General features: G+C 49.1%; 1 protein-coding gene across 2 annotated transcripts; it reads right to left on the bottom strand.

The window, feature by feature from the left end:
- Positions 1-11,290: 11,290 nt before the first annotated feature.
- Positions 11,291-26,180, bottom strand: CALCOCO1 (calcium binding and coiled-coil domain 1). 2 transcript variants are annotated; one of them, XM_020895115.2, is made up of 16 exons: positions 26,076-26,180; positions 23,699-23,878; positions 23,257-23,359; positions 22,128-22,318; positions 20,534-20,692; positions 19,974-20,122; positions 18,207-18,297; positions 16,440-16,595; positions 15,983-16,237; positions 15,401-15,526; positions 14,820-14,915; positions 14,363-14,471; positions 13,942-14,144; positions 13,308-13,414; positions 12,987-13,058; positions 11,291-12,347 (listed from the first exon to the last, which is right to left on the bottom strand). In XM_020895115.2, exons 2-16 carry the CDS (start codon positions 23,852-23,854, stop codon positions 12,170-12,172), a joined length of 2,151 nt encoding a protein of 716 aa, XP_020750774.2. In that variant the 5' UTR covers positions 23,855-23,878; positions 26,076-26,180; the 3' UTR covers positions 11,291-12,169. The 2 variants fall into 2 exon arrangements, with proteins under 2 accessions (XP_020750774.2, XP_020750775.2); XM_020895116.2 differs by lacking the exon at positions 12,987-13,058 and having other exon boundaries at positions 26,076-26,179.
- Between the last annotated feature and the right edge of the window lie 710 nt (positions 26,181-26,890).

Below are 26,890 nucleotides of genomic sequence, written 5' to 3'. Positions count from 1 at the left end.
TAATGGAAACTGGGGGTCTTGTCCAAGTGGTGCTTGGAGATCCGCACAGACCTGGGTTGAGAAAGGCGGAATACCCCTTCCTTCCTTTGGCTTTCACTTCTTGGCCTACACACCATTTAGAGCTTTCCAGGGTTATCCATATATAGAGAAAGTCAGAAATTCCTGGCTGAGTGCCCTGGACTGGAGACATGAGAGTAGGAGAGAACAGAGGGAGGAGGCCCCAAGTCCCTAGGTTTGGAGACTGTGTTGGGAGGAAGTTGGAAGCCTGGACCTTTGGCTTCTGTCTTTGCTACTCTCTCTTTAGGGTTAAAGTCTTCTGTCACCACCCTGATTCCCCTGCTCCTGCTCTCTTAATTCCTTAAGTCCTTGATTCTTTCTACCCAGTACTCACAGGTACTCCAAGGAACAAATTCATAACTTCCATGAGAATAATGGAGCTCAAAATAATCATTGTCAAGGTAAGAGCTTGGAGAAAGTTGGTTACAGGTGAAACAGTGTCTACAGGCACCCAGGATTGTGGGAGTCACCTGTCCTCACCCCTGGCTCCAGACAAGACTCATAACACAAACATTCATTCTAGGTTGGACACAACCTTGCCTGCATACCCTATTGGGCCAAATTGTGTGGTGGCACTTGTGTGAGCACTGGTTGGGATAAAGGCTAGTTTAAGAGTGGTGAGAAAATGGAAGCATTAGCTCCCAAGAAATCAGTGGTGATAATAACAATTAGTAGACCACTTTCCTGTTAGTTCAGTGCTTTCTTATGGATGTCGCGCAACAACCTGAAAGGTAGGTTTATGACTGCCATTTCACAGATGAGGAAACCAAGGCTCAGGTGAGTGTGTGTGTGTGTGTGTGTGTGTGTGTGTGTGTGTGTGTATAGGTGTGTGGAACTTAAAATCACTTAGCTAGTAAACTGGGCTGTTTTCATTATCTGATACTGCCTGAGAAGGAGTTCAAGAGCTCTAAAGTGGAAGCCAAGATGACCCATAAACTTCATCTGAGTTTATAAGAAGGTGGGGAAGACTCTCTAGTGAGTGTTAAATATTTTGGGAGAAATCTTAGTAGGAATAGTAGGAATAGTCATCCCTTGGCCACCAGAGCTGGGTACCTAGTGGTGGTTAGCATTGCTAGGATTAACCCTTCTCTCATTCAGGGAACATTTATTGAGCAGCTAGTATGTGTCATCTTCTGACTGACCCCTCCCCTTTCACAGGTCTCCTCCTCCTTTTGAGAGGGGTATATGATAGGACTCTGGGGTCCTGGGCAGGGTTAGAGCCCTGGGCAGCTGGGCAGAGATGGAACAAAGTGGGGTACAGAGGTGAGAACCCCCCTACAGCCTGCACAGTGCCCAGAGGCAGTTGCAGCAGCAGCCCCAGATTTACAACTGCCCTGGCGCTGATGCCATAAAAGCAAACGATCCTTCTCTGTACTAATTTCTGTGTAATTAGATCTCTCCTGGCATGGAAAGTGGGGAGTGGAGGTGGCCAGGAAGGGAGGGTACCAAGGACTCTTCACAGAGGTGGAAGGAGGGGTTGTGGGACACACATGGCTTCATGTGGCGGAGCTTGGGCACAGGGATCTGTGTGCACTGTGACAAAGATGGAAAAGGAAATCATGCACACACGGAATATGAGGAGGCAGGAGTCCTGATATGGTAACACCCTTGTGCCCAGGATAGGGACAAAGCTGGTGTCCTGCACAAAGATCCTGAAGCCAGAAGAATAACTCCTGTGTACACATAGGAGGAACTGAAATCCTTGGAGGAGTTGCATACAGATACCCCCACAGGCAGCTAGATAACCAAAATCCCACAGAGAAGCCTGAAGAATAAAAAAAAAAAATGTGTGGCCCCATCACATTTACAAAAGATTATAGGTGGCTCAGATAGTAAAGAAATGCACCCACAATGCAGGAGACCCTGGTTTGATTCCTGGGTTGGGAAGAACCCCTGGAGAAGAGAATGGCAACCCATTCCAATATTCTTGCCTGGAGAATTCCATGGACAGAGGAGCCTGGTGGACTACAGTCCATGGGGCCGCAAAGAGTTGGACACGACTGAGCGACTAACTCACACATACACATGTTTAACCCGCATGAGAGCAGATACACACTTTTCTTAAATGCAAAAATGACAGCACTAAATAGGATCTCAATAAATGTTTGTTTCCTCCTCTGCCCCCACCTATTGCTTGCCCACCTCTTGGAGGCAGAAAACTAAAAGATGAAAAAAGTCTTTTTTTTTTTTAAAAGCAAAAGTTTCTTTAAGATATTTGAAGATAGAAAAAAAAAAGAATTAGAGGAATGTGGGGATGGTTAAAGAGGGAACGATCTGGAATCTTGACTTTCCTTGGGAAGAACAGTCTTGAACGGGAAAAGCATATAGTTGTTATTATCACTATCCCCCCATCCCACCCCATTGTGACAAACAATGGCCTTGGGTATGGCAGTAATGTCATTTGGGACAACACTTCTACAGAGCTAAGTATTCATTATGCACGGCAGTGTATTCGTGAAGGCACCTCAAAGGGCCTCTTATCCAGGTTCCCTCTGCAGCCCAGATTTCTTTCTTTCACAGTAAGCCTGCCAGGGCATCAGCCAGCTTCAGGTTCAGTACTTCTCCCCAAAAGGAGCTTTTTACTTCATGAGCAGTTTGCCCTCTGTCACTGGACAGCTGTAATGGATAGACATTTTTCAGTAGAATTGAAATCCGTCCTCTTTTAAATTTCAGAATATACTGTTTCTAACTGCCTGTCGTATCTCGAGTTATTCTAACGTTTTAAGACCAGTTCAATCAAAGCATTAATCATCCCCCCACAACAGCAATAACAATTAGATACCCATTGGAAAATCAGGAGATTCTGATCTGCACAGATGACTGTCATGTACTTATCTTAAGCCCTTGTTCTAATGGGTAATTCCTGATTAACCTGAGTAATGAAAATGTATCACAATAAAGAAAGATTTGTCATGCCTTGTTATCACTTCATAAGGCTGTCCTTCTACGTACCTGCCATATCATCAGGATATTTCTATCCCAATAAAACATGATCATGATGTGCTTGGCTAATAAAAAGGAAAAAAGCCACGTATTAAAAATATGTTTAAAATGATTTGCGTGAGTGATGTAAATATAAACCACCACCATCATCAGTGTCAACAATATCCTCAGTTCATTTGCCTTTTGAAATCCCTGCCGCATCTTGGGGGTGGGAGGTAAAGAAAAAGGGAGGCAGAAAATTAGCATCTATTAAACGCTTTCCATTGCCAGGCACTGGGCTACACTCACAATTACCCTGTGAGAGGGGTATTAACATGTCTTTCAGGTGAGGAAATTGGACTCAGAGAAGTTAAGTAACTTGCCTGGGGTTAGATGGCTAGTACAGGGAATCAGGATTTTTAACCTAGGTAAGTCTGTTTCCAAAGCCCACACTTTCCCCCCTAAACTCGGACAGGTAAATTTTACTCTGATGCCCGCAGAGCCTCAACGAGTGGGTTCATACACTGACATGACGTTAGTGAGGCCTCTGTGGGGCTCAGAGACCTCCCCCTTTCCAGTCTGGACTCCCTAAGGGGGAGCCAGGAGTTCAAAGCCTGAACTTTGTGACTTTTGTGCTCGGTCACATTACTGCCATCACCCAGGGTGCCCACATATAATCGCAGGTGGTGCTACAGGCACCGCGACCGCTGTACAGCGACACACTCACAAAACGCAGTGTTTTATTCGACCCACGCTGGGACCCACAGAGGCCGGCGGCTCCTTCTCCTCTCCCCGGCAGTGAGGTGCGCAGCCAGCAGGGGTCGCCGGCACACCAGGAATTACCACTCGCTGGGCCCGAACAGAACGGAATGTTCCTCCTCTGTCTTCTCCTAAAATCTCTCGCTAATCCCTCCCCTTTTCTGCTTTCCTTTTCTAGCACCCCTCCCCTTCCCCAGGCCCTGTAGTTTCCTATTGATGAGCTGGATAGTTGCTCCTTATATAGCACCTAAACTGCCCAATCCCAGCCTTGACTAGGGACCAGGGTTTCAGGCTGTCAGTCCTGCTTTGGGGATGCAGGTAGCAGGTAAGGAGCCTGGATTGTCCAACCTTCTGGTTCGCCCTTGGCCAATTAAGAGCCTGCCTCTTCTCAGCGCCTTCCCAGCACCATGTCTTGATCATCCATTTATTGTCCGAATGTTCATGTAACGTATGTCCCAAACATCCTGAGACTCCCAGGGTCCCTTAGCTCTATCATCTTGGGACAGACTAAAAATGAAGGAGGAGGCAAATCTCTGGTGGAGTAAGTGCTCTGTGACCTGTGGTTTTAGATGAGAAATCACAATTTGGGGAGTACAGGGGAAGGACCCAGGTACCCTGATTCCCAACAGAAAGAGGGGTCAGGCGTCTGCTCCCTGCAGGAAAGCCGTGGTCGCCTTCTGGGAGTGGCATCTCTCTGCTCTTTTCTGCCTCTCCCCTCCCATGCTGTAGCAACAACGCCCCAGCTTTTCCAAGCCCCCTTCTCTCTGCAGCCCCCTCCCCGCAACTCCTGGAGCCCGGTGATTGGCGGCTGCCTGCTGCAGGGCCGGCTGGGTTTATGGCTTTGCGGCAGCTGGGGAGAAAGCGAGGCCAGAGACAGAAAATGGAAACCAACCAAGAAATTGAGAATGATGAAAGAGTAAAAGAGAGGGAGACTGAGAGACAGAAAGACCTTGAGAATACCAGATATGCCAAATCAAAATAATGAGAGGGACAGACTGAAGCAGAGATGGACACAAAGAAAATCATAGAGATGCTGATGAAAGATGAAAAAATGTAAGAGGGATGGGATGAAAAAGAATAAAAGAGCACGCGGGAAGACATTTGGATGAGCTCTGAGAGTGGGGATGTACAGGGCTTCCCAGGGGGACAGGAATTGCTGGTAGTACATAAGGGACTGTACATCTAGGGTAGACATCTAGGGATTCCTAGAAATTCTGAGACAGAAGAGGCCGGAGGATCTTGCAGTTCTCCCTACACCTGTGCTACCATTTATCTGTTCTAGCTGTTTCCATGTTTACACCCTCCTGGAATTTTAAAGGTTTTTACAAAAAAATGTCCTCCTTAAGAATGACCCATGGGAGTTCCCTGGTGGTCCAGTGATTAAAAATGCACCTGCCAAGGCAGGGGACACGGTTTGGATCCCTGATCTGGGAAGATCCCACGTGCAGCAGAGCAACTAAGCCCATATGCCTCAACTATTTGAGCTTGCATGCCTAGAGCCTGTTCTCCACAGCAAGAGAAGCCCCTTCCAATGAGAAGCCCACACAGTGCAACTAGAGAGCAACCCCAGTTTGCTGCATCTAGAGAAAGCCTGCATGTAGCAATGAAGGCCCAGCACAGCCAAAAACAAAATAATAAAAAAAGAGAGAATGACCCAAGATCTAATGTGGAAGGATCTTGCTTCATTTTCCATGAAATGAATGGGAACACTGAGGTCTGGGATTTAGGAGGGATTTCAATGTTACAACTACACTTTGTTGCACATATATTAACCTGTAAGGTTGTTGGCTCTGTATGCACCCTGACTGGCACATACCAACGTTTATTTTATGTGATAGTAATTTCTCTATCCTTTTTGCTCTTATATAAGTAGGCTCTTTAACAGTGAGAGCTGTGTCTGCCCTTCTTTGTGGCTCCCGCATTGCCTTGTTCTTGTTTATTGAGTGAACCAGAGAATGGCCCCTGGAGATGTTTAAGCAGAGGTTGGATGACTACCAATGAGGGATGGAGTCCAGGCGATTTCTGCACTGAATGGGAAGCTGGAAATATATCTCTAAGCCCCTTTTTGGTTTTAAGATTCTGTTAGTCCATATACATGAAACTGAGTTTGCTGTTCTTTTCCTAGTTCTCCAGATATCCAGGGGTAAGATGCAAAGTGAGAAACCCCAAGTTACAAAGTAACTATTGTGGGCAGGGCTCTGCACAAGGTGTTTTACACAGCTGATCTCATATAATCATCACAGATCCATTTTGCAGATAAGGGTTCAGAGAGATAAGGTGTTTCACTCCAGGTCACGTAATTAGGAAATACGGCAAACTAAGTCTGCTGCTGCTGCTGCTAAATTACTTCAGTCGTGTCCGACTCTGTGCAACTCCATAGACGGCAGGCTCCCCCGTCCCTGGGATTCTCCAGGCAAGAATACTGGAGTGGGTTGCCATTTCCTTCTTCAATGCATGAAAGTGAAAAGTGAAAGTGAAGTCTCTCAGTTGTGTCCGACTCTTCACGACCCCATAGACTGCAGCCTACCAGGCTCCTCCGTCCATGGGATTTTCCAGGCAAGAGTACTGGAGTGGGTTGCCATTGCCTTCTCCTAAAGATCTCTAAATCCTGGTAATTGCTACCACACTATGTTTCTACCAGTTTGAGAGATTTCCAAGGTTTCAGAAAGGCTAAGAAGGAGTTGAGAAATGGAGGAAACAGGAGAAGACATGGCTTTTAAATTTAGCGTTGGGAGAGAAATTTGGAACTCTTAGGTGGGGGGGGGGAGGGGGGCGGAATCTACTTTTCTGAGAGTTACAATAGGACATTTCTGCTCTTATCTGATTATCAACAGTTACCTGGAGAAGAAGGGACAGGCACAGAGAAACTGGGAGGTGGGGTACTGGACACTAGAATCTCTTGCCATGGGTGTTGGCATTGGGAGCATGAGACATACAAGTACCTACAGAATGCAATCTTGGGATTCCAGGCATTTCTCTTTCTGCTAGGAGGGCTGTTGGAAGGCTGGGTGAATTTAGGGATGTCCATGTTGTAGGGGTCCTATTTAGTGGCAGAGCTTAGACTAACGCTGTGCAGTAGAACTTTAATATGGGTCACATACATAATTTAAAATCTAGTGCCTGCATGCATGCTAGGTCACTTTCAGTTGTGTCTGATTCTTTGCGACCCTATGGACCATAGCCCACCAGGCTCCTCTGTCCATGGGATTCTCCAAGCAAGAATACTGGAGTGGGTTGCCATGCCCTCCTCCAGGGGATCTTCCGGACCCAGGGATTGAACTGGCATCTTTTACGTCTCCTGCATTGGATGGCGGGTTCTTTACCACTAGCGCCACTTGGGAAGCCCCAAACCTTCTATTAGCCACATTTTAAAAAGAACTAGGTGAAACTAACTTTAATAATGCATTTTATTTAACCCAAGCTATTCAAAATATTATATCCCTTCAACATGCAGTCAATGTAACATTATTTTAAATTTGTTTTAGCTTTGGTGTTAAATATGAAATTTGTTATGCGATTTGCAGTTGACAAATCTGTCGATACTCGTCACATTTCAAGTGTGTTTTAGCGGAGAATTCACTGGTGGTTCAGTGGTTAGGACTCAAACTTCTGTTGCATGGGGCACAGGTTCTATCCCTGGTTGGGGAAATAAGATCCCTCATGCTGCAAGGCCAAAAAGCAAAAGAAATTTTAAAAAATCAAGTGTTCAGTAGTGGCATGTGGTTGGTGGTCACCAAGTGGGCAGTGCAGGCTTAGAGAGTACCTAACCTTGATTGGTCACAGGCAGCAGGATCTTTGATGGGGGAATCCAGACATCGTGGTTCCCACTCTTGATTGTTCTTACACCTTGACTTAGGAGTCCTTGTTTTTCTGTGAGACTAGAGACATGTCCCCAGTTCCCATGGGTCAGAAGAATGGCATATCTATTGCAGGGTATCTGTTTCAGGCTCTGTGAAGTCCAGTTGTACAATTACTTCTACCTGCAACACTCTCCTTAAGTGCCTCTTGCTGAGTTGCCAGTGAGCTCCTGGCTGTCAAACCAGCTGTTTCCAGGGAAACATTCCCTGGCTTCTCTGTTGCACTGCTGCTGTGGCCTTTTTCCTTGACTCACCTCCCCTGAGTTGCTTCCTACCTCTCTGATTCTTCTTTCTTCTCTGTGGCTTAGCACTCCCCATCCTTCTTTTTCGTGTTAATGGTCTCCTGAGTGCTGCCCCTGGTCCTCTGACCTCTCACTCTACACTCAGGGAGGCCTGGGTAATCTTTCTTCACTTGTATCATCTTTACTTACAAGGATCTTAAGTTTCTCTCTTCTGCTCTAAACTCTCCTGAGCTCTGGACTTAAATATCTATCCAATTGTCTACTGGAGTCCTGTCTCCTTTGAAAGATCTTGAAGACACTGGGAATTCAACAAGGCAAAATTGCACTGATAACCTTTCCCCTCAATGTATTATTTCTCCATTTGTATTATTAATTTGGTGAATGGCATCACTGGTTATCTGGTCACTGAAAGCAGAAACCTGGGATCAACAGGACTCCTGTTCAATTCCCATATCTCATTATTAACAAGTCCCACTAATTCTGCATTCTAAAGAATTCTGCCTCTTTTTCTCTTTGACACCACTTAAGTTCAGTGCTCACTGTTTTTTGGCCTCACTGATCAGCTTTTGGGATCTTAGTTTCCCAAGCAGGGATTGAACATGGGCCACTGCAGTGACAGTGCCAAGCTCTGACCATTGGACCACCAGGAAACTCCCTAGTTCTGGGCTCAATGGTCTAGCCTGGGTTATTACAGTGGGTTCCTAATTGGTTTCTTTGGACTTTCATGATCTTGCAATAGAGTGTAAGCTTTTTGAGCGTACACATTCCTGTCTGTTCATGCAGCTTCCTAGTGCTTAGAACAGCACCTAGCACATGGTAGGCACTCAGTGAGGATTTGTTGAGGATATGTATGAGTAGATGTCTATGATCCATCTGTCCAGCTTCACTTCCCACGTCACATCCAATCCAATTCAGAGTTAAGTGAGAATCAAGATTTCTTAGCGTTAAAGGTTGGGATTTCTTAGTGAGTTCGATCTTCACCATTTTGTCCTGTCTGCCTGCACACACTAAGCTAACAAGTACACATTGATTAAGACTCAGCCCCCATGTCATTATCCACAGGAAGCTTTGTCTCCTCGATTCTTGATTAATTAAGTACCCCTTCTCTCAAGCTGCTTATCACTGAGAGAGAAGAAAAACTTGCAGACACGATATAGTGAGTTTTGACAAAGTGCTAGCATGTGGTACCTCAGAGGATAATGAAGGGGATGAAGAAAGGCTTCACGAGGAGGTGTGTTTTGAGGCGAAAGCATGTGCTCAGAGGCATACAAAAGCAGTGCCTATTTCTGTGGAGTGGTTCTGTAAAACTGGAGCCCAGGGTTCCTTAGGGTAGGATGGGAAATGGAAAGGCGAGTTGGTGAAGTGCCCCGACTGGCACACATTGCATTCCTGTAGGTCACAGGCAGCCACTGAGGTTCTGTAAGGGGGGAGTGATGTTTGGACTCATTCATCCCTCACCAAATACTGACACCTGAGTTCCTATTTGCTGCTACTTGGTCTGAACCCATTCAGGTCCATCACTTTCTGCAAGAGTATTGGGAAGCAGAGGAAGACAGACGATCCATTACAGGGGGGGAACAGTAGGAAGGCTGAGTTGCCAAATACCACACCGTGAGTAGGAGAAAACTCTGATGGGAACCCAGCTGTCTTCCTCCCCTGCCTGTGCAGTCAATTGCTCTCCCCTGAGCACCCGGTGTCAGGCACTGGCACCTGCGGTAGGCAAATCATAAGTGAGGAAAAGAAATTGTTCTACATTTCCAGGGAACTCCTAGTCTGAAGGTGCAGACTGCACACCAGAAAACATACTAAGGGCAGAGAAAGGAGGGGCTGGAAATTTCTAGATACCCAGGTTGAGGGGTCTGATGAGGGACTGGGGGCCTCATGAAGGAGGAAAGTGCGGAGTAGATTGGGAAGGTGAAGCAGAACTGGGCTGGGGAGAAGGGAAAGAGGTGAAAATGACCTGTGTAGCTGTGGAGGTGGGAAAGAGTGAAACTTACACTACACTCCTAGGAAGCACTTTAAGTCTGGCAGCCTCTGTGTCAGTGGCCTTGTGTAGCTACCCATGTGGCTCCTGCCAGGGTGTGTGTGGCTTTGCAGGGGCTGTGGGGTGGCAGTAAAGCCCTGGGCCCCTCTTTCTGCTTCCCTTCCTCCTCTTTTGCACTGGGGGGATACCCTTATAGAAGCAGGATGTCTGGGTTCCAGATTCTTCCTTCCCCAACCTCCCCCAGACATAAATCACAAGTGATTTCATTAAATGCACCTCCTGCTGGGGATGTTGGCTCATAATTCCTCTCTGATTAACCCCCACTACCCCAGCAAGTTTATAGGCCAAGAGAGGGAGGGGATAAGGGGGAGGGAAAAAGGAGGGTTGGGGGAATCCCAGGCGGGTGATGGATGCCTCTGTCAGCCCAGCTCGTATTTATTAATAGTCTTAATACGGGAAGCAATAAAGGAAGAGAGGGATTCTATTAATTAAATCATTGTTATAATTAACTTTCATTAAAGGAGGATCAATAAAGAGGAGTAGAGATGGAGAGAGGAGAGATCCATTATCTCTAATTTCCTTGGAAGGGATTCAGGGAATGAGATGGGGTTGCTAGGAGACAGCAACGTGAGAGAAGGAAGGATGTAAGATGTCACCCAGGTGGGGCTGGAAGGGGGTGGGCAAGGAGGTTTCAGGTGGATGCAGAGAGGGAATGGTGGGGGTGGCCCATCCATGGGCCCTGAAGGGAATGGAGGGTGGCTGATAAGGGAGCAACTGGAGTGGAGAACAGTGGGCTGTAGACACGGCTAATGCCGGGTACTGCCGAGAGCCTTGGTGAGCACGTGGGCTCTTAATTCATGCTTTATGATGCTGCGTGTGTGTCTGTCTAGCCTGTGAAGCTGGTTAGGGTGGATGAATGTGTTTTTGTGTTTGTAGAGTCTGCATGTGCATACTGGTTATCTGAGGATTGCAACAGAGGGAGAGAGGGAGGCAGGGTTGGGAGAAATTCAAATAATTCTAGAGGTAGGAGGTTTAGGACATTTTTTTACCAAGCTGATACTCAAAGGGGTGTACTCTTATTGGGAGTAATGTCTGTCCTTTGGCTCAGGTACAGTGAAGGCTACTCTGGAGAGTAAAGGTCTCAGTGGTGGAAACTTCACCCTACTTTCAAGACACACACCTCAGGCCATATCCCAGGTCCCATATTGCTCCACCTTGAAACAACGGTCCCCTCTCCCTCGGCTTACCCCCTCCTGCACTGCACTCAGACCCCCATCTGAGACAAACGTTCCTCTTTCCTCACTTCCCACTGGTGGCCAGCATATGGAAGCATCATGGAAAAATACTGCCAGCCTCCTCCCTAAGGCATGGGGCTGGGGCTGGGGGTGGGGGGGCCCTTCCTCCCTCCCTCTTCCCTCCACCGAGGTCTAAGAGCCAGAGGTCTTGAGCGTCTTTTCTCTAGTCACACCTCATGATAAGAACACATTTTATTAGAATAGTTATACATATCATATAAATATATTTGTTCAACTACTGGCAGGGGGAGGGCAATGGGGGGGAGCTCTTATTGCTGAGGGGGGACTTGGTGAGCGAGGGAGGGCTGGCAAGTGGGGACACCTGGGACATTTGTTCCCCCATCCCTCAGAGAAGGCACAAGTACATCATTTCTTTCCATGTGAGGACCCTGGGGGATGGTGGTGGAGAGGGACAGGAGATAAAGTACAGAAAACCTCAAAAATACAAAAGAAACCTCAAAACTTAATATCTAATGGTATGGAAAAGGCTGGGCTGGGGTATGGAAGGCAGCGGGGGAATAGGAGGAGGAACGAGAGAAGCTCAGAACTGGAAGAGACCTAAAGAAGTCATGATGTCAATGCAGGCCCCAGAGAAAACTCAGGTAAACAAACACAGACCCCAAACAAAAGAGGTGGGGGTGTGCCCCAGGAATTGGCTTTGGGGCATCAGAGAGTGTGAGTGTGTGAGTGTGTGTGGTGGTGGTGGTGCAGTGGTTGGCGTGACTAACAGAAGCAACCGGGGCCAGGAGGGGGTGATTCCATTCCCCCTAGAGAAGGCCTCCTCCATCTTGGTTCCTCCAAAACCATTTTCAGGGAGTAAATTCAGCCACTGCCTCCAAGAAGGAACCCCTGCCTGGACAGAAGAGCCAGCTGGGAGAGGATGATGTTGGGGAGCCTGGGGTGAAACCACATGGGAGCGGTTGTCAGGCAACAGAATATCATGGAGCCGAGGGCATTGGAAAAGAGGCATGAAACCGAAGTGTATGTCTATGCATGAGTGTGTGCATGTGTATAAGTGTGTGTCTGTGTGTGGACTGGGAGTGCAGGGTGGGGTCACTCAAAGGTGAAAGGGTCCTGGGTGCTGAAAAAGAAGTGTCCATCCATGTGGTCCTCCAGGGCATCCTTGTCACTCTCGGCTGGGAAGCGCTCCTTACAAATAGGACACTCCTTCCACGGCGGGGTGCCAGGGCCCCCAGTGCTGGCCTCTGTCAAGGGACCCACAGCAAAGCCACTAGAGAAAGACAGGGGGAAGGAGAGGGTCACAATGCTCTGCGGGCTTCTTGGCTTTCGGACCTCAGGGAGAGGGACCCACACACGTGGGCTCCCAGATGACCCTGTTCCTAAGTCCTCTCCAAGCCTCTCACAGTATCCCTCTCCCCACAGCACTGGAAGCCTCAGCTTCCTGGCTCCCCCGAGCCCTCTTTCCTGTAGTCCCTGATGGTTGCTCTGGTACATAGCCCTTCCCCCAACCTCCTGCTCTCCTCCCTCCATCTCCGTCTGCTGCCTAATGAGGCTGAAAATGACTCTGACATCGTCCTTCATCTTCCTGCTCCAGCCTGGAAGGATGACAGCATCACCTCCTCCTTGCCCTGAGCCCATCTCATATCCAGGCGAAGCTGGGGGCTGGATGATAAAACCTCTCTTGCCTCCCTGCCTTCCCCTCTTGACCTGCGAGGGGAAAAGGGAAGGCAGCGGGGGCACAATCTGACACCTGAATCCCCCACCCAAAGGACTGACCAGGCGAGTCAGAGAGGAGCGGCAGCATCTAAGGGGTGATCAGATGGATGCTGGACCCCAGTCTTCTCTCTGTTCCTGTCCCTGGGGGCCTTGGTCACCTCCCTTCAACCCCTGACAGAGCCTAGGCACTTACCTGGTGGCTGGGGAAGGGGTAGGGGCAGGAGAGAGGGGATGCAGGGCAATGTGGGCTCCGCGGAAGATGGTGCTAGAACAACAGAGAAGCCAGCTAAAGGCAGGGCCTCTGAGTGCACGCGTGCATTGACAGGATGGGGGAGGACTGCCTGAAGGCACCAATGATTTGGGGCAGTGGGTCACTCTCTGTGTCAATACAAGTGCATCTCCTTTTCTTAGCTGGGGCCAAGAAGGGGGAGGGGGTGGAAGGGCATGAGGACTGTTCACCTGGATGCCCTCTCCACGGGCATCCTCCCTGCTGTCTGCCCCCTTGAGCACTCACCTGGCCATGTCATAGAAGGCACTGCCCAGTTCCGGAAGTAGCAGGTTGGCCTCCTCACCCCCACTCTGCACAGCTGCCATCAGGACCGACTTCTCATCTTCAGCCTCCTGGGCACCAAAGGGATAGTGCTGAGTCTTGGGGTAGTGTCCCGAGACGGGGGGAGCAGGGTGCTGGGACAAGTAAGGGAAGAGCAGACTAGGCCAAGGTTACTAACAGGGGGCTGTAGTAAGAGTGGGGCATGAGAAGCATGTTTTGTTTGTTTGTTAATTTATTTGGCTGTACTGGGTCTTGATCATGTCATGTGGGATGTAGTTCCCCAACCAGGGATGGAACATGGGCATTGGGAGCGAGCAATCTTAGCCACTGGACTGCCAGGGAAGTCCCAGGAGAAGCATTTGGATGGGGGCTGGTACACAAGAAGAGAACGGGTATGTGAAGAGGGGGTGGCAGCAGTGAGCTATTGGGTCAGACTGGGTTTTGGGGTGGTGTCTACTGGGTGGTCTTAAAGACAGCCTGGGCCTGCCTCTTCTCCTCCAAAGAAAGCAGGAAGCTAAAGCTGCTCTGGAGGCTGGGCCACTTGGGATTGGGCATACCCCTTGTCCCTGCCCCTGTTTAGTCTCTCCTCTCTGCTCACCGAGTCTGAGCTACTGTCCTCAGCTGGCCCTGAGAGTTGGGGAGCGATGGGGGCTGGCTGGCTGATGACCACGAGGGGAGAAGCCTCTCGTGGCCCCGGGGCAGGGGAGGAGCCCGGGTCTCCACTTTCACACAGCCCATAGGGTGGGAGCCTCATGTCTTCTGGAGACTCGTCCTCCGAGTCTGTCAGAGCCGCTGGGCAGCCTGCAAGCGAGGGAGCAGGCAGAGAAGAAAGAGGGTTGCATCAGCTCTGGCTTCTCTGAAGGAGAAATATAGTTAATAAATTGGGGACCAGGGGCTGGGAAGGAAGAAGGCAAAACACGGAGGGCAGAGGCTGCTCCCAGGGAGGCACATGGTGTTTTCCCAACATGGGGAGGGAGAGCTGGGGGGGGTGGGGGTCACAAGACTGCGGGTGTACAGACTCAGCCCCACGGCGGCCTCCTCGTCTTCTGTGGCAGGGTCCTCACTCCACTTCTCATCGGCCACCTTCTCCAGGCGGGCCTCCAGCTTTCTCATGTACTCCAGCAGTTCCTGGAAGAGGGGAGAAGTGTGAGAGGCTGAGAAGGTATGAACCAGGCAGCCCCACAGAGCCTTCCCCTGGTCCAGGGTGATCTCTGAGCTCCTCAGAATCTGATGCCTTCATCAAAGGGTGGGAGGGTTTAAGGCCGATTTCCACTGCCCACGCCCACCCTGCTTCCCCCAGCAACCCTCCTCTGTCCTGCCAGGTGGGCTTCTAAGAGGAGCCATGGTCCCATTTTTAGCCTCTGGGCGCTTCTTACTGATGTCCATCTCTAAGCCGAGAGATGACAAGAAGACACCAAGCTCCTAGCCCTCAGGTCCTCCACTCAGGCATCCAGGGGCTGGGTTCTGGGCTCTCACCTGCTTCTCCTCCTGTAGTTGCTCCTTTTCTTTCTGGAGCACACGCAGCGCTGAGCGCAGCTCTGTCAGCTCCCGCTTGCTCTCTGACAGCTGCACCTGGGGGGAAACGGCCAGATGGAATCTGGAGACTAGAATGTGCCTCCTAGAACCTGGATGCCACAACATGGAACCACGACTCTTCATGCCTTCGCTCCTCACTTGCCCCGACACATGGGAGGCCTGACTCTCCTCCTCCGAGAGCCCCATCTCAACCGCAGGAGACTCACCTGAGTCCTCGCCTCCACCTCCCAAGTGGGGACTTGGAGGACTGCCTCTGGACTGGGGTGCAGAGGCCTTGGTCAGAGAAGGGCCACCCTAGAATTCTCCTGAGTCATCCCCACTGGACCCAGAATGTGTGCCGAGAGCAGAAACGCACATGGCAGGCTTCTGACCAATGAGGGAGGGGAGGCCTGCAAGTGGAATACTGCCCACCAGGGAAGTGAGTGCTCAGCACTTCTGAGGCCACAGCCAAGGCAGAGGGAAGGGGCACTGATGCCCCGGGAGGCCCTCGCCTGGGGCTCGTGGGAGGCTGGGTGCCTCACCAGGCTAGAGTCCTTTTCCCGGGCCAGTTCAGTCTTGAAAACTTGGCTCTGAGTCTTCTCCTCCTGCACTGCCTTTTCCAGTCGAAGTATCTCTGCACTCAGCTTCAGGATCTTGTCCTTCTCCGCCTGGAGGTGCCGAAGAGGCAAACGGGAGGGTAAGGGTAAGGGATGCCCTGGTAACAGCTCCACTCCTCACCGTGTCTCTTCTTTATTGGACTGAATGTTTTGGAGCCATTTAGAGACATCTTCCCTTCTTGCCCACCTCATTCCCCAAAAGAAGGAAGGGCTCTGACAGCAAGGCGCCTTGCTGAGTAGGAATGGGTATCGTGCAGGGCTGGGGCCTAGGTTGGAACATGTATCTGAATCAAGATGTTAACAAAGGCAGGTGCTATGAAGATCAGGAACTGGACACTCCTCGCAGGGAGGGGCCATACCGGGACAGTGAAATACCTCCCTCACGGGTCCTCCCCACCCCTAAGTCCATGAAGGTTCTCACCCTTGTTTCTCTCCCCCCAGGGGATCTGACCACACTGAGGTGGGGGCAGTAGTGACCAGGAGCCTGCAGATCCCCCATCCCACTACCTCCACACTCTGCAGCAGCCCTGCCCGCTCCTTGCTCCACTGGCTTTTTTCCTCCTTCAAGTGCAGACTGAGCTCGGCCAGCCTGCCATTGACTCCGGCCACCTCCAGACGACTGCGGTGCAGCTCGGCTATGGTGCGGTCCCGGGCTCCCGCTGCGCTGGCCAACTCCTCCCCAAGAAGGGCAGCTTTCTGCTGGCTCGAGGCTGCAAGCTCCTGGGCCCCTCGAAGCTGCTCCTTCAGGGGCTCCAGCTCAGCCTCGGGAGAAAGAAGGAGATGGAATCAGGGCTCCCAGGAGTCATCTGTTGAGCCAGGAAGACAACTGGGTTCCTTCCTCTCCCCCATTGCATCAGGATCTCAGGACTGGGTTCTTTAGTCTTGAGCCATGCCTTTCCCCCAATGTGTTTACAACCTGCCCTGGAATGTTCGCTACTTCCTGTTGCCCAGGGGCTTCACTCACCACCCGCTGCTGGGCCTGGCCAAGGGTGTCCTTCATCTGGGCCACCTTGTCCTTCAGTCGCTGGGCCTGAGCACTCTGCTCCTCCTGCCGGCCCTTGGCCTCCTGCAGCTCCAAATTCAAGCGGCGGTTCTCCTGCTGTGCCATCTGGAGCTCAGCCTGGTGGAGGTGGAGAAGGAGGTAAGGAAAGGGAATACATATTTGGGGTGACCGGGCAGATGGACCTCTGTGATGAGAAAAGCCAAGGTTCCACTCCTCAGATTTAACACAAACTCAAGCCTTCAGCCCTGGCCAGCCCTTCCTGGGTTTGCAGCACAAAACAACTCAATCCTGAACGTCCCATCTCCAGTGGCACAGCCTGGGGTCTTATGTGAATCTAGGCATCCCATGCTTCATGTCTGCTCCCCTACACTTCCTTTTAGACCGAAACTCAACTTGGATGTCGCGTAGGCTCTCACACTTGCCATATTCTTCCTCCCACTCCACCCCCATCCTTGCCACTCTTGTTTCTGTCCATGGTACTACTTCCCAAGTCACTGAGACTAGATACCTTGGTGCCATGTGTGGTTCTGTTCTCTTCCTAGCGACCCATCGGAAGGATGCTTCTCCATCCTTCACCTTGTTCACAGCCATTTTCCCTTTTCTGCTGTCACCATGACCATGATCACGTTAGCTCAGGCTCTGGTCATTTGGATCACTGAATAATCTCACAAGGCAATCAGATTAATAGTCTTCTTTTTTCTAGCCATGCCATGCAGCTTGTAGGATCTTAGTTTCCTGATCAGGGACTGAACCCAGGCCCTCAGCGATGAAAGTGCATACTCCTAACCACTGGACTGCCAAGGGATTCCCACATTAATAGTCTCTAAGAACATTCTTTAAGTATAACATGTCCTCTACTTAAAATATCATCAATGCCTCTCACTGCTTATAGAATAAAGACTAAATTCAAGAACCTCTCCAATTTGACTTAGGTCTTACTTCAAACTCTTTACCCACACATTCAACTTCCCTGTGTATTCTCAACTCTAAGCCTTTGCTCATGTCTTCCTCTGTTCCAAGAATGGCCTCCCTCTCATCTCTGTCCATTCAAATTCTACCTACTCTTCACTGCTGAGCAAATGGTTTTCAGACCATCTCCCATGGAAGCCTAGGGTTCTGATGAAGCCATTTGGAAGCTTAAATATTTGATTTCAGTTTCTTCCAAATTATGAAAAATTATGTTGGAAAAACAATGCATAGACTCACGTGTTAGCACACTGGAGATCCCCAAGCACTGACATGTGCTTCCAGGTTACTTCATTTTTGTGAAAACCTCAGAATAAAGTTTCAACTGTATTTTCTTTTTTTTTAAATTTATTTTTTTATTATTATTATTTTTATTTATTTTTATTAGTTGGAGGTTAATTACTTTACAATATTGTAGTGGTTTTTGTCATACATTGACTCAACTGTATTTTCTACTGACCTAAAGACTGAACTGAGATTGCAGGGTAGAAGCTTAAAAATGATCACTTGTACTGGTCTGTATGTGAGACTTAAGGTGTACTCAATACTGTACAATACACGCGATACATAAACAGGTTAGCTGCTGAGGCCAACAAAACAGTCATCCACAACCTCCAATTTCAAAGTTTGGTATCCACCAAAATTATCTAATCGCTTTCATCATTTAATAAGGAAATGTTATACACCTGAATTTACAGATGTAAGTTTACAGTAAAACAACGGATGGACAACTGAGAAGGCAAACCAGCTTGGAGCCCTTACCTCGCTTTCCTCCTTGTCTGTCTGCACTTCCTTCAGCTGCCCAAGCAGCTTCTCTTGTTCCCGAGTCAGGGCCTTCACCGTGTCTCTAACCCTGTGAGTGGTGGACACAATGTCAGGTGACTCATCAGTTTCCAGAGAAGGAACAAAGACTCAAGACTTTGTCATCAGCCCTTCTGCTGGGGCTTGTCTAGCCCAGAACTCCACCTCTCTGGGACACCCAAATTCCCAACACAAAATAATCCAGGTCCAAGCCCCAAGTATCTGAGATTGCTGGCTTTAGAGCACAGTCTAAGAATAGACAGTTGTTCTTTCCTCTCTGTGTATCACTTTGAGGGAAGCTCTGTTGATGGCTTCCTAGTTGTTTGCACTCAATCGAGACTGGAATCTATTTTTTTGTAGACAGGGGCCAGTCATCATTAATGATAAACTTTTGATTTAGGTCAGAAGTCAGCAGGTGTTTTCTGTAAAGGGTCTGAGAGTAAGTATTTTAGGTTCTACAGGCTGTGTGGACTCTGTGGCAACCTCTAAACTCTGCCATGGGAGTGTGGAAAAAGCCAGACACTATGTAAATGAATGAGCCTGGCTGTCTCAATAAAATTTTACTTATGAAAACTGAAATCTGAATTTCATCTGATTTTTACATGTCACATAATAGAACTCTTCTTTTGTTATTCAACCATTAAAAATTGTCAAAACCCTTCTTGGTTTTGTGGGCTATACAAAACCACATGGTAGGCTGGATTTGGCATGTGGGCCACAGTTTGCTGACCCCTGGTCTAGACAGTCCCTGATCTTTTCCAGATGCTTGGTTTGATCCTAACGTTTCTATTCCATGATTTAGAATCTAGACATTTAGTATCTCCCTGGGGCAAGACTAACACATCCTAGACTGAAGAGGCCTTAGGGACTAACTCACTTTTTACTCTGGGTCTTGGATAGCATGCTGCTTTTCTCCAAAGAGTTTTTAAAAAGATATTAAATCTACCAGCACTGAATGAAGGAAACTTAATTATGTCATTTGATGAAAGAAGTGTTTCTCCCAGTGAAAATCTGAAGGAGAGGCAAGGGAGGTGGCCAATATTTGTGCTATCTGGTAGAGAGAATAGTTGTCTAGCAGAAGATAGAAATTTATTCTATGTGGCTCCAGAGGTCTAAACCAGGACCAATCAGGAAAGCTATAGGAGAGTAAATATGACACAAGAGATAAAACAAATGACAGCTTTGTGATAAAGAGGCCACCTTCTGAGGCAGTGATCTTCCCTCACATACCCTCTTAAATACATTACATTTCTCCCAATGCTAAGATTCCTGATTTGTACCTCTTTTCAGGGCAAAGATCCCATAACATTTCTGGATGACCAGTTCTAACATTTCCAGATCACCAGTTCTAACATTTCCTAATACTGAGAACAGAGTCTAATCTTATGCTTTGCTGAAGTAAAATCTGAAATCCATCCTCTCTTATCTTGCCTGGAACATTCTATCCATTCCGTTCTTCCAAATCCTGTACTCCTAGCTCCTGCTTCACCTTTGCTGCACAATAAATACTAATGATTATCTCCAAAGGTAAGGAATACAGAATAGGTTAGGAAAGATGGAAGAGAGCTTGGCAGACGGGGATATCCTCAGGAATTGGAATACCCTGAGTGGGGCTGAGAAGGGAAGGAGAAACCGGCTGGCAGGTCTTGCCTGCCTGACACAGGAGGCTGAGGTTCGAGGGTCACAGGAAGCAAAGGGAAGTGTTGGGGGTGGAAGGGGTCCCCTCACCTGTCCAGCTCCACCTCCTTCATCAGCACTTTCTCACTGATGGTCTGGATGTCATCTTCCAGCTCCAGGATGCGGGCCACATGGTCTCCCTGTTGTCGGCTCAGGATGTCCCTCTCTTCTGTGAGCTCCCCGTGGGACCGGGAAAGCCCCTGGAGTTAAGGTTCCCCAAGAAGAAGAGAGAAGCTGAGACTCACCTTGCAGTGAGTGGACTAAAGGCTTAGAAGGAGAATTCCTAAGTTTGACTATCTACCCTTCTACCCGGTCACCTTCCTTGAAGAAGAAACTGTAAGGGAACATCCCCTTCCAGTGAAGATAGCCACCTCCACCCTATCTCAGCACTTCTGTGACTCAGAGAACTGAGTCTCACTACCAGTTTGGGACAAGTCTCCCATCACAGCCAGTTTACTACTACTTCTGACCCCTTCAGCCTGTATCTTTAATGCCAGAACCATCTTAAGAGCCCACTAACATCTCCCTTTCACTGTCTTCATTTTACTGGGTTTAGATTTTGGACCCCAGATGGGCAGCCAGGACCTTCCCCGCACCGGCCCAACTCTCACCTTATACTGTTCTGCCAGCTCCGCGTGCTCCTCCCTGGCCACGGCCAGAGCCTTCTCAAGCTCCTGCACTTGGCTCTTCAGCTCTGTCACCTGCCCCTCCAGCTGTAGCTTCAGCTGCATCAGGTCATTCCTCTCTTGCTGGCTCTCATCCAGCTGATTCTACGGGGGACAGGATGAGAAGTTGGGTTCTGCCTGTGAAGCGCCCATTCCAAGGTCCTTTCCCCACCACTCTGCAGATGCGTGTCAGGGTGGGGAAGTTACATCAGTACAGGCTACAAAGTGGAGAGTCGGGGAGGCCTGGTGTGCTACCAAATCCTGCCCATCTCCCATCACACATGGGCTCCCTGAACTCCCTGAACTGCTCACTCCTCTTCTCCTCCCCCTGCCCCGAGGCCTTGCCCCTTCTTTGACCACCAATAGCAGGAACTCCTCACCTGGCAGAAGTCTTTCTTAATCCACACAGACAAAAGGGATGGCTCCCCTAATTTTACCCCATTTATTCTAGAGTCAGACAGATGTGGGTTTAAATCTCCAGTATGTTTTTTTTTTTAACTAGCTAGGTGACTCTTAACAAAGTACTTAATTTCTCTGAGTCTCTCTCCTCATCTGTCATGTGATCCCCTAGCCTGGGTTGTTGGAAGGTTTAAATGAGAAAAATGAATGTAAAAACAGCAACTGGGTAGGAGTTCACCCACCGCTGACTTATGTAAGATATGAGCATCTTCTTCCCATCCTTCTGGTGATTCCGTAAGTTTAGACGGTTCCAGAGGGCAGGAGTTTGTGTAAATCACAAACTACTCATTTCCACCTTCTGAGCCTTCCTCAGGCCTGTCCTCTTGTCAGGGGCATGGACGTCCTCCCCACCAGGCCCTATCTTTCCCCTTCCTTCAGGAAGTCTTCCTTGCTAACATCTGCCTTCTCTCCCTAATCCTTCTCTATTTGGCCAATAGAAAAATAATACAAGCTACATATATAACTTAAAATTTTCTGGTAGATGCTTAAGGAAAATAATAAGAAACAGGTGGAATTCATTCATCTAATCCAGTTGATCAAAATGTTACCATTTCAACATGGGATTGATATAAACCATTATTGAGATCTTTTACATTCTTTTTTTAATATAGGTCTTCAAAATCCAGTGTGTATTTTATCCATACAGAACGTCTCAGTTTAGACCAGTCACATTTCAAATGTTGAAGGGCCACACACGGGTAGCTGCTCCACAGGTCTGGGGCCCTACCGATCTGCTCTCCCTCCTCACTCATCCTGGAAGTGGGTCTCATCCTTCCCTCCCTCGGAATGTTCCTTCCCCAAGGGGCCTTCCTCCACCCTCTGCATCTTCCTCTAGAGCCCAGGGGAGGATGCAGCGCCAGGAGAAGAAGGTTCAAAAAGTTCTTAGGAAATACTGAGTGATGCTGGCCTGTGGGTGGTCTGCTCTCTTATCCTGCATGTGTGACTGTGTTGGACTGAGACTCTCCTGTAGGCAAGGCTTTGTGTACCTCCCAATGAGGTCTGCAGCTGAGGCTACAGCCAGGGCGGGGTGAAGCGGGAGGGGGCGCCCTTGCCCAGAACAGCCCTGCTGCTCTGTTCTCACCTGCAGCACAGTTGCCTTGGGGACAACCAGCAGGATGTCAGAGCCACCATCGGTCTCCTCCAGGGTCACCAGCTCATCCATGGGCCGTGGCTCTCGGAACTGGAAAGGGGGGCTCTGCCCACACACCCGGCCCTGGCGGTTCACATAGCGAAACTGGTAGAGCTGGGCTCCAGGTTTGGGCAGGTAGCTGGCTGTGGGGACAAGTACAGACCCCGGACCCCAATATGATGCCAGGCCCTCAGGTGCTCAGCAGACCCTCTCCCCCGTGGGGTGTCTTATTATCCACTGTCTTTGGCTCGTCTCTTGCTCCCTGTTCTATAGACTGTTTTCTCTCCTCTCCGTTTCCCACAGGCTATTTCTGACCCCTGGGATACTCTTTCCTTCCTTTCTGCCTAGCCCTCTTTCCTCTTTTGCCCTCCCCTCCTTAATAACAACAACAACAATGCTGTTGTTGTTTAGTTGCTAAGTCATGTCTGACTCTTTTTGTGACCCCATGAACCATAGTGTGCCAGGCTCCTCTCTCCATGGGATATCCCAAGCAACAGTACTGGAGTGGCTTGCTGCTTCCTCCTCTAGGGGATATTCCCGACGCAGGGATTGAACCCAGATCTCCTCCATTGGCAGGTGATTCTTTACCACTGAGCCACTAGGGAAACCCAGTAACAATGCTAGTTATCATTTTTTTGAGTACCCATTATGTGCCAGGCACTGTATTAACAGCTTTATCTGTATCATTTTAAATCTTCATATTGTTCCTATAAGCCAGGCATCCCCTTTTACTGTTAAGATAACGGACACAGAAAGGGTAAGTAATTTGCCCAAGGTCAAACAGCTTATAAGTATTAGAGCTGAGATTTGAAGCTTTCAGAATCTAATGAGCATCTTCTTGTTAAGCCACTTTTCTTGTTAAGCCACTTTTCCCTCTTCCCTACCTCCTAATTCCACAGGAGGAGTTCCCTCCTTTTTTCTTAGGAGCCAGGGCTATTGGCCCTTTACTGTTCCTTTCATGTCTGAACCCCTGATGCTGTGAAAATCCCATGATTCTATCAATATATCTGGTGAGCCCATTACCCACTTCCAAACTCCATCCCTTTGACCCCTCCCTCCCGATTTCCCCTCTTCCCTGTACCTTGGAACTGGACGCTGGCATGGATGGGAGAACCATCAGTAACACTTTCAGGCACCAAAGACCACACAAATGTGTGGTAATCCCGGACAGAGGCAGCCTCCACCTGTCAGAGCCCACAGTGGGAGAGGGGTATGGTGATGCACCTCCCAGGTCCGGATGGTGCAAAGGGCTGAGGGACTGACTGGGAGGCAGGCAGGATGGTGTGGCTGTGGCAAGGATGCTGAGACAGGGAAAGTGGAGGGATGCTACTGTGTCAGGAGAGAGCAATGTTAAGATAGGGAGAAGGTGGGCTTTGCTTACACAGATGGCCTTTGCCATTTCTGACATCCTTTTCCCTTCTTCCTTATCATTATAAGGTTAAGAATCCAGAAACCAAGTCGTTCCCCTTATTCCACACCACTCATGGCCCATAAACCTGAGCCTGAAGGGGACCTAGGGATACCTTGAAGATGCCAATCCAGTCGCTGGCACTGGGAACGGTGCCTGGCGGGAGTGTGTAGTGACATTCCACCTTGGTGTTGGGAATGTAGGTCCGGGCTACATTCAGAAAGTTGACTCCACCCCGGGATGGTGCCCGGCTTAGTGATGACTCTTCCATTCTGGTCTCGAGCTATCTGCCCTCCTGTGAAACAAAGATTTAATATCCTAAAAAGTCTCTCCCCTCTACCTCTCTGCCCCACAACTCTGTCCCTACCTACCCACAGCCCCTGCCCCTGTAGATGAAGGTGGATCTGGTTTCCAAGCCCTGTGAGTTACAGGACTCTTTAAAGGTATCAATCTTTGCTTCTAGGGCATAGGTCTGGCCTTTGCTGTTGGTACACATTTTGTCTCACACTGCACCCTCTGAGTCATAGGCTTTTCCTAGAATTAAGATCTAATTTCTGCTCCCTTTTCACAGCCCCACTGACCAAGCCTCAGTACCCCAGATTCTGCTTCCTGCAGTTAGTCCTTCCTTTTCCATCTCTTAATAGCCTTGAATATTCCAAATTCTTCAGCCTCCATCTCCTCACCCCATCCCTCACATCTTCTGGCTCTTAGATTCAACTTCCAGCTGAGGCGTGGGGGCCCCCTCATCCTGAGCAGGTCTCCTTGCTCACTCCAGCTGTACCCAGAAATGACTTGTGACACCTGAAAACAGCAACCATCTCTGAAAGTAACAAGTCAGTCTTTGGAGCTGGAATGTGGCTGACCAATCCTGAAGCCAGTGAACTCTCACCCTCTCTTCCCATCTCTTGGCTGACTTATGCCATGAATAATAATAATAATAATAATAATAATAATAATAATAATAATAGCAGCCTGTACTCTCATCCAAGAGACAAAGGGAAAGGAAGGAAACACAGGTTCTCTCCCTCAATTATTACTCCAGAAAGTAAAGAATTCTGGAGGCGGCTGCTTCAAGGGTGAGGTGGAACACTCAGCAGGAACGTGGTGCTGTGGGGAGATGGAATGTGGGGGCCTGGAGCCAGAAAAGTGCCACCCCCAGTAGGGATAACCTGGAAGTATGGGGCCTTGGGACAGGGAAATGTACACATAATGTTGTGAGGAGGAGAAACAGTTCAAAAAGAACCTCACATTCTTCTCTTCAGGTCTCGAGCAGGGCTTGAAACCTACTGGTTTGACTGTTAACCCATCTCCAGTTTTCCCCTTCCCCCTCATTTTCTCTGTTCCCCTTAGCCTCAATTCTAAATGTCTGAACCCTTCCATCTGCTTGGACTGGTAGTTGGAGGCATGCTATAGGATGGGATTAAGAAGAAAAGGTGTTCTAAGTTGGGTGAGGAGAATTCCCTGGAAAATCTGAGGGTAGAGTGAGGAAAGATAACAATAATCAAGAGAATTTGCAGCGGAGGACTGTGAGATGGCCCTTGTCAACTCTCATCTCCAGCCCACTGAACTCAGGCCTGTGTCAACCACAGTGATGGGCGTCCAACCAACCACAGCCGCTAGTCATGTGCACGCCCTCAAACATCACAAACCCACACCAGGCTTAAGTCAGGTGGGCAGGGACTTTAAAAGGGGACAGAAACTCAGTAGAGAAAGGAAGGTGGGCCAGCTCTATAAAAAGGAGCTACTTCTCCCTCCAAACTTGAGACTTAATTGACAACAAGAGGTGTCTCTTTATTTTCATCTCTGAAAAATCCCTAGTGAAAACTAGTCTATGCTTTTTCCCCTTCAATACAATTCTGGCTCTCTTAAAAGGGGTTGAACTGTTCTCAAAGACATTGTTCTGGGCACCCAGGACAATATTCCCCACAAAATTCATAACAGCTGGAAATATCCCCCAGGTTTGAAAGAGAGTTATGGGCACCCAAGGTGTGTACGTGTAGCCCGATTCAGGTGTTTGCATGGGGGGGGGGGGGTTCCCCATCCCCCCACCACGCTGTAGGGCTCTAGAGTTCTTTGACATTCTACATCTTGGAAGGCTTCCCTCCCCACGGATCCAGCGTAGTGAAGGCCTTTGGATTGGTCGGGGGGAACGGCGTAGGGTGTAAGGGGAAAGGGAAGGTTTGTGGGGCCAAGTCTTGCTGGGCCGAGAACGAGCAGACTTCAGCCTCCCTCGAGTTCCCTTAAGCGTATCAAGCTTTGTAGAGAAGGACTGAGAGGGAGGCAAGAACCGTCAGAGGGAACCCCCGTGATTAGGCCCCCCATGAGACCAAGAACTCCCGAAACAGTGGGGATGGCTTCTCCAGTACGGAAAGTGTTAACGCTCAAACGCTCCTGCTCCCCCTTCTACGGTTCCCTTAGATGATCCTTTCACAGATTGGAAAGTGGGGTGACCCCCCATAAGATCGCCCCCAAATTAGGCCAAGTTTTCTTACCCCACAGACGGATCAGCTGTTCCCTCACCTTTCACCAACAACAAAAACAGCACTCGGACTCCGAGTGGGAGGGAGATGGGTGGGCGCGAGGGCTTCTGGGGTTTGTGGTTCCCCTGCCCTTTTTTTCCTACTGTAGCAGCGCAGAACAGGGACTACATATCCCAGGAGGCTGTGCGTAAGGAGGGCGGAGTAGAGGGCGGCCGTGGTGGCTGCCTTACCGCTGCATCCTGGGAGGCGTAGTTCTTACTTCCGCTGCAGCCAACGAGGGTGTGGCCACCAAAGGACTTCAAGGCCCAAGATGCCTTGGGAGGGGGCAGGCTATATTAGTGGCGACTGCTAGTTGGTAACGTGCGTGTTTAGGGGGTGGGGAGGAGTTACGGCTCTAATGCCCCTGGTATAATACTTTAGAGCCGGCCGAAGCATTCGGGTATACCCTCTTATTTACTTTTATTTCCTCTTTCATTTACTTTTAACACAACATGTGAGATAGGAAGTTTTGTTATCAACTCTCTATAGATGAACAAGCCAAAGCCCAGAATGGTTACGGAACCGGTCTAAAGTATCAAAGCTATGAGATGGTAGCATTGCACGACTCCGAGTGTCCTTGCTCTTACATCACGGCAACTCTACCATTTATCGGATAGGAAACTAGTATCTGTGGCAATAGTTTCTCTGCTTCAACATCAGGGACAGCCCCTGCAAAAACTATGTGTTGGGCACCCCTGACGATTTTTTCCCCCCAACTTTTAAGGTCTCAGTGCCAGGGGTCTGCCGATACAATCCTGGCCTGGCATCCCTGGAATGGCCTCTAGGTC

Source organism: Odocoileus virginianus, chromosome 24 (assembly GCF_023699985.2).
Source record: "Odocoileus virginianus isolate 20LAN1187 ecotype Illinois chromosome 24, Ovbor_1.2, whole genome shotgun sequence".
Classification (NCBI taxonomy): Eukaryota; Metazoa; Chordata; class Mammalia; order Artiodactyla; family Cervidae; genus Odocoileus; species Odocoileus virginianus.
Note: the sequence above shows the minus strand (reverse complement) of the source record. Positions and strands in the feature narration are given on the sequence as shown.